At 27.3% G+C, this 8144-nt stretch overlaps 1 protein-coding gene across 2 annotated transcripts in view; it reads right to left on the bottom strand.

Annotated features, from left to right (window-relative positions):
• Positions 1-226: 226 nt before the first annotated feature.
• LOC113509311 (pyrokinin-1 receptor-like) overlaps positions 227-8144 on the bottom strand; it is a 105609-nt gene continuing 97691 nt past the window's right edge. The window contains exon 6 of one of the 2 annotated variants that reach the window (XM_052900148.1): positions 227-7733. In XM_052900148.1, the coding sequence (XP_052756108.1) occupies positions 7530-7733 (204 nt within the window). In that variant the 3' untranslated portion in view covers positions 227-7529. The remainder of the gene's footprint in view (positions 7734-8144) is intronic. The other variant, XM_052900149.1, reaches the window with a different exon arrangement.

Below are 8144 nucleotides of genomic sequence, written 5' to 3'. Positions count from 1 at the left end.
CAGTCGATAATGTGGTTAATCTATTTAGACCCTCAATACAATCTCTGCTTAGTATAGAATTATTTGGCATTGATGATTAAAGTAATTTATGTCCTTTCTATGGGTTTAAAGGGGAATGGGTAACCTGGTTTACTAACTTAGTAGACATATAGTATAGGTAGCGCAGTTGCAATAGGTACTAATGAAGAAACAATAAAAGTGAACATTTTAAATATTTTATTTTTAACATTTATTTAATTAACACATTCCTATTACAATTTAATATTACATTTATTTTTAAATTTTCATTTCTTACAACATCAATAAACGGTAAAACGTATCCACTGGAAACATTTATAGAAATAGAATTATTAAAATAATTCCAACGCTCTTTTATGTTTACATATAAATATTGAATGTTCATGGTTTTTAATAGAATGATCGTTATGAAAATCCAATAAGTTATATTTCATTACACATCATTTATAGGAAATTATGCGCATAGATATTAATATTACTTATATTACATTTTCAAAATAAAAAAATATAAAAAAATGACAAAATTATTCTTTTTGAAATTTATCTTTAACATATAATATTATTTATTTGCCATACATACAGATAGGTGCTAACCATAAAAGGCAATTTTTAATACACAATATTAATCAATTAGGCTCATAGAATATTATTATTCATTAAATATATTTGTTATTAATTTTATTTTCTATCACCACATTCAGCACCAATTTGTATTTATTTTTTATAAATTACATTTTATAATAAAATAAAGATAATTTAATAAAATAAATTAATACACAGAATATATAGCATGAACTAACAATTAGTTCAGTTTTTTTTTCAGTAGACTTTAACATCTAAGATGTATAGGGATATTTTTTTTATGTGTTATACCTAACTACAATTATTCTAACTTTGGATTTGAAGTTTGAGACCACAAAAATATGTTACATATACAGTTACAACCACTTACTTATAAAATTTATACCAGTTGGTAAACAATTAATAACGTAACGAATACCTAGTATTAAACATATATAAAAATCACACATAGTAATAAAAGACATTGATGTTTATTAATTTACAAAGTATTTAACTACTGAATAGAATTACTTAGTAAATAGAAGATTAATTGGTACATATTGACAATTCAGTTAGTAATTAATCACAATTAAATGCGACATAGTAATATTGTGTTTCACAAAATAATTCCCTAGTACAAAAACTTATAACTTCCTTCTGACAATTAAAGACCTACTAGATTAATTTACTGTTTTGCTCTCAAATTTAAAATATAAAAAAGTGATATATACAGTTTATTCTTAGATTATATAAATAGAGTCTGTCCATTTTTGTCCAATTTTGAGTGACAAATAGTTATGAGTGATTCCTTTACAACTTCTATATTTATTTTGTCTTATAATTTCTACATCTTTTTAATGCGTAAACACTCATTTTATTTATTAAATAATACATCAAGATAAATTTTATGCACAATTATATTGAGCACTGATAAAAAAAAACGTGTCAGCTAATTTAACAATTAGCTGACAAAAAGTTGACGCGTTTTTGAGGCTTGAAGCTATATCTATATAATCTTAGAGTTTATTATATTTTTTGATGATAAAATGAGTTTTTATTACAAACTACTCGTTAAAAAAACGAATGCAAAAATCCATAAGTTGCTGACACTTAGTTATACATCGGTAGGTATATAGCACTTGTACCACTCATGGCATTAAATGCCTCAACACCAAATTGTCTCATTTGTCTAAGTTAGCACTTCTCTTATATTACCTCTTACATTTCAGATCGAAATATATTAACATATAAATTGTTATTTCACGTCACAAAAAAATTATTACAATCAAATGAGTTAGTTATAACAAAATTTTGTTAATACTCAAAATAAAAATTTAGAATACTCAAGAAATTAAATAAATTTTGTTAATCCATGGGAATTATTACTTGAAACGCATTTATTAATAAATCCTATTACGTATATTGTATGCAAGAAATTACTCTTGTGAAATATTAATTAATTTAAAAAATATATCCAAATTATAACACATTTATCATAATAATAAACCACTTAGCATTTTAGTTCTTATTCTGAAAATACTATTTAATTATACTAAATGTTGGTGCAAAATTGCTAAAATGTATGTGAGTAAATAAAATTTTTTATTACGCAATTGTATCCATTGTCTGTCTAAAAATGAATAAATAAGAAAAAGAACATCTGGAGATAATCCAGAACACTCTACCGTAAGGCAATTTGAGAAAGTTCATTTTCCAATTGACTAGATTGTATATTAATCTTAAAAGTTCATTTACCAAATGTAACGAATGTTAAATTAAAGGTAGAATACTTGAACATGAAAAAAATATGTATATAGATCTGGTTAACTCTATAATAATATATTTAAGGTGATACTGTACTATGAATATTTAAAACATTTAAAAATTTACTTATAAGATATATAGGTATCTTATATCTAACATTAAATGGTATTTGACGGCTATCTATTGTACACAGCAATATTGTATGTTAAGTAACACCATTTTATTTCCTATTAATGATTTATTATTTGATAGACCTACTTAAGCTAATAATCTTTACAATATAATTAACTTAGATTATATAGATGTATTAGATACTAAACATTGACATGTTATTGAGACTCAATGCTCTATCTATATAATCTAAGATTAACTATAGGTAGTCAAAAATAGTTAATTAGTAATTTATATACAAAGTAGTCCCAAAACATTGAAAACGTTGAATCTATAAGTCTTCGAAATAGTTATAAAAATTATAAAAAAGAGACCTTTTTCTATAATGATAAAATATTGTGTTGACTAAAGAGTGTGGTCTACTAAGTTCCGTTTTCATAATTACTTATATTTCAGTATATATTTACTGATCGGTTATATATTTAACGCTCGATACCTGACTTATGTTGTAGCCACCTATACAGAAAATGATAGTTAATCCAAACATATAATAATGTTGTTAACATTTTTTTTATTTGGTACATACATAAAATGTAAAAAATGTGATTACCTGAAATCGTCTATAAGATCTAAATTAATAAATAGCTACAATTGCTGATAGCTCACTGTAAAATCTTTTTTTTTTATATTCTCTATTGGCCCCTAAATAAAATACGGCTTTATTTTTAATATTTTTATGTACAGTATTATATACAGATTTAGCTTATAATCTGCACCTTCCTGACTATTATAGGTTTTTAGCACATTCATGCCCCGTTTCCATTTTAGCCTTGGATTTCACCTCGCAACTCGCTAAACTCGAAAAAAATATTAATATATTGATATGCGAGATACAATCTCTCATATCAATATATTGATCAGTTTGAAATAATGTCATGAAGAAATTGACGACCAAAGTATCTGAAGAAAATCAACTGATCTTTTCATTTTACTCGTAATATATTGAGAAATATACAGTTAGATGAACTACAAAAATACAAAATACCCTACAACACAGTCCAATACAATTTTATTGTTTAGTAGAATGATTATTTACACTATCCACGAGTATTTTACTTGAACAGGTACGAGATAATATTATTTAACAAACGATGGTCTGATTGCCATTCAGTTCATTTTATTCATCGATGTAGAAGTAATATAATTCTGTTTGTCTCGAATGTTTCTGAATATTATTTAATTTTTACATGTAAGTTATAATTGAAAAATAAGTCTTTCAAATTATTTTGCACTACCAGAAAACGTTACTCTCAACCGACTTCAATAAAACTTTTTAATTAGACTGTATATTTTGTGTGTGTATATGTTGCATATCTTTATTATTTCAATACTGATTGTGATGACTCTTACTTTTATTCAAACAAGTTCCCTTTCTCTTTTCACCTATTAATTACATCAGGATTCTAGTTCTTTCTTTTAAAGTTTCATTCAGAACTAAACAATTAACAATAATCTAATACTTTTTTCGTTAGGACTCTAAGTTAACAAATAAAATGACACGATTTCTCAATAATCTGCTGTTTGCTAGATATTTTGAATTGTGCTTCTTTCCAATTATTTTACCAACCTTCTGAAGTATAAAAATACTTAAAATATCTTGTAAGTTATTATACCTGGTTGCAACGAGCTGTCCAAATATAACGTATGTAATTTTTGCGCAAACCCGCTTCACAACTTTAATAGAATCGATATTACATATACGACGATACGATCAAATTACAAACTTGTATAAGAGTTTTTTTATATACAGTAATAATATCAACTTCTTAACGACCATAAAACGTAACATTATTTTTGTTGAGTTACAATTCTATAGCGATTGTTATGTATAATCAGTTTCTCATAAAGACCCGGTACAATGCATAAGCAAAAAAAAGTATTTTCTAAACGGTTCATCCGTGATTCAATGGAATTGCAACCACGCCTGTGAAGATGTACTCCGACAGATTAAGCAACGTCCTAGCAGCCCTGCCAGTGAATAATGAGAATAAAGTCAGGTCAGTTTGCATATTGTGACCAATTCACCAGAAATAAAACAACATAAATTATAGAGGAGATCGCACGAAGGTTGATACAATATACCCTATATTACTACCAACATTATTATATATTATTTATAGAAACAACCCCGTCTTCGCGATGCAATGAGATTAATTAAATAATACCATTTAAGTAACAATAACCCTAATAACCTTAATCTTGTATCTAATAATTATGTGGGCACTAGGGTCAATACTGAAGCGCTATTTCACCAAACTTATCTCCAAAATCAAAATTTCAATTTGATATCACAACGAAATCTTTATCGTAAGGACCAATAGAAACTGAATTTCTAAGAGATGTAAGTCAAAATTATAACAAAATTTTATTTATGATGATCCACAAAACAATAATTTCGGAAACCTATCAAGTCAAAGTATTTGGTTAAGAGATAAATTTAGATAAATGACATCTTAGAATCGGCCCCATTGTTGTTCCCCATTAGGAGGGGATAGTATCCTATTACTATGTCATGGGCCAGGTGTTTTAGAACAGAAATTTATTTCAATATTTTCTTTATATACTAGTATATTGTATTTTATACATCTGCCCGGGATTTATTTTATACCATTGAGGTGGCACCCAAGCATACAATCCATCTGACGGTAAGCAGTAACCGTAATCAAAAAGTCTGTAACACCAAGGGCATTACGCGCGCGTTGCCGGCCCTGAAGAAACCTATTTACGCCTCTTTTTAATTATATAATTATAATCAGTGGTGACATAATCGTTATGTATTCTTACTTCGTCACCCACCACGGGAATTAAATACATTCAAATGTATTCAATTAATCCCCTTTTATGTTTTGATTTGAACAAACGTCTGTACTTAATTGTATAATACCGTTGCTGTCTCATTATAAGCAAATGTAGACAAACAATTACAAAAAGTGACGATAACTAACATGACGCTCATATGACGCTATTATAATGCTTCTTATGGTAATATATTTATATACTTGCATTGAAGTCAATCAATATTTTTTTATATCGATTATATAGTATTATTTCATCATTTCATCCTCACTCAAAAATGTGTAAGTAACCAATATTTTAATAAATACAGCTGAACAAAGTACAAGTATTTTAAGTGCTGTTTATTATACATGTGTGATCAATATTATGAAATTCCATCAAGAAGTCACAACACATATAGTAGATATATCAACACATAGATATAACAACACAACAATAGTAAAATATATCTATTTTATTTGCTAACGATAATGTATATATTACACGTGTCAAATCCACAGTAGGAAGGTTCCTGCCAGAGCTTCACCTAGTAACTACAGTATGCTCGTTGTACCTAGCTGATATTATAATGGAAATATCTGAATATTTTTGAACAATGGCAGGTTCCGAATAACAAAAATAATATTCTGCTACTTTATTTACAAAACATAACAAGTCATATGAGAGATTATTAACTCGCTCAGCGAGCTGTGGAAATAATTTAAAATGAGGATATACGCAGAAAAACCAAAAGGACCAATAACTCGAAGAATCGGTAGGCCGAAATGGCAATTCGTGGCATACTCGTAGCTCGAAGAACCGCCAACAGTACAAAGACTAAAACAGTATAGGGCGCCCCCCATCTAAATAGAATTACAATTTTAAATTTGTTGCAAAAACTCAATGGTTGTATGCGGCTGAATACCATTTCTTACGGCATTCTCTATTAACATTGACCTTTTTCATAAAAGGCGAATGGCCAGCAGAGAATAGTGAAAAGATACACTGAAAAAAATATAAATTTTATGTAAATTCTAAATAAAAAAAAATATCGATTAACAAAATACCTAGAGAAAAACAACATAACTAACCATTGATAATAACTGTAGTAGTATAATAACAACATAAATACCCATTGTGAACAACTGTAATAGTTGTCCTTCTTATAACTTAAGTGTAAACAGAATTTGATCTATCACAACTTAGTATTAATTACACAAGTTAGGTACCTCAGTTACATTTACTACACTCGAATACATAAAAGAATAAATACCATAATGCGTACTTCATACGTTACATTGAAACAATATACCACTCGGTAATTAATTAATATAAATGAACAAACATTTTAATAGGGTTCAAGATTAATATAAAAAATCGGTATATAATTCAATTATTCTTATAAAAAAAGGCGCCAATTACTAAAATAAATTTATATTTTTACATACAAAAACAGGAAACAAAATTTAGCAATACAAATTGTTTTGTTCCTAGTAAGTATACACACAATGTTTTTCTATCTTACATGCTTAATTAATTTTGAGCATAAATACATGATATAAAAAATAAATATGATAAAAATATATTCATTATCAACATCTTATTATTTTTATAACTTTCTGGTATGTTCATTTCTTAAATGTATATTACGTACTTCAAAATATTCATTTTTTTATTATTTCTAATTTTATGTGCATAAATAAACTTTTTAGTTGTTTGGCCTTCTTTTTAATAAATAGTTATAACAAAATATTCCCTAAAAGTTGCTTCTTAAACTTCGTAATCATTTTATGGAGATATAAATAATCATGCTCTAGTTGTTATCTAAACTTTTGGAAACTATATAAATAAACAAAAGCGGACGGTTAGCTATCACAGCATGCAATTGAAATATGTAATTAATAATTTCCAAATAATTTTAATAACATTAGCAATGCAAATAAATTTTTTACAGTTTATAAAATATATGACTAAATTCTGATTTAAAAATATATTGCTGCATTTTTCGAATTTTAAACCCACTCAAATCAGAAACTTTCCCAAATATCAAAAGTACACTAATACACATATATGCAGGGGAAAAAACATAATATCAAATTGTCTAATTGTACTAAAGTGATACAATAAAACAGTAATAGATATGTGTATGAATAAACACCAAACTGTCTCATCAGCCTACTGATATCAAACAAATGTATTTCAAAAACTGGTGTTTCATACCAGTTTTAGACCGGTGTATCTCAGGTAAGTCCTCCTATGTCACGGTTGACTTGGCCCATGTAGATTGCTAGTTCTTCTCCAGTCAATTCTTCCTCGACTTCTCGTAGGCTGCTATTAGAGATGCTCTGAGCAGAGCAATAGGGCTGTCCGCGCTGCCTCACCCACCCCCAGTGATTCATCCATGGCGACCTCTCATCTAACGCGTGTTCGCCTCCATCGTAGAGCTGCAATACGTATTTTTATTAGGTATTCACTATCTTTATTTTTATGTTATTAACAAAATTAAAAACATTAGTCTTTAAATCCTTTTTGAGCTATATTATACATAGTAATTGAAAGTTACTTGATTGCTCTCAATAATTGATTCAATAAATGATGCTCAAATTCTTTAATATAAAGTTTGTTGAGTCTAGAAATAACGGGCAATAAATAAGCTGTTTCTCTTTTTTATTTATTTTACACGAAATTTAATAGAAAGGGTAAAGAAAAATTCGTTTCCAAAAATCAAACAACATAAAGATGTTCAATTATTCTAATAGTATACCTTATTAGGCAACAAATACAATTTATTTTATCATTCCAAAAGATACAACAACTAAATAACAAGTCTGATTTACACATTAATAAGTTAATGT

Source organism: Galleria mellonella, unplaced genomic scaffold (genome assembly GCF_026898425.1).
Source record: "Galleria mellonella isolate WM207_F2 unplaced genomic scaffold, CSIRO_AGI_GalMel_v1 utg64, whole genome shotgun sequence".
In the NCBI taxonomy this organism is placed as follows: Eukaryota; Metazoa; Arthropoda; class Insecta; order Lepidoptera; family Pyralidae; genus Galleria; species Galleria mellonella.
This window is presented reverse-complemented; position numbering and strand designations above follow the sequence as displayed.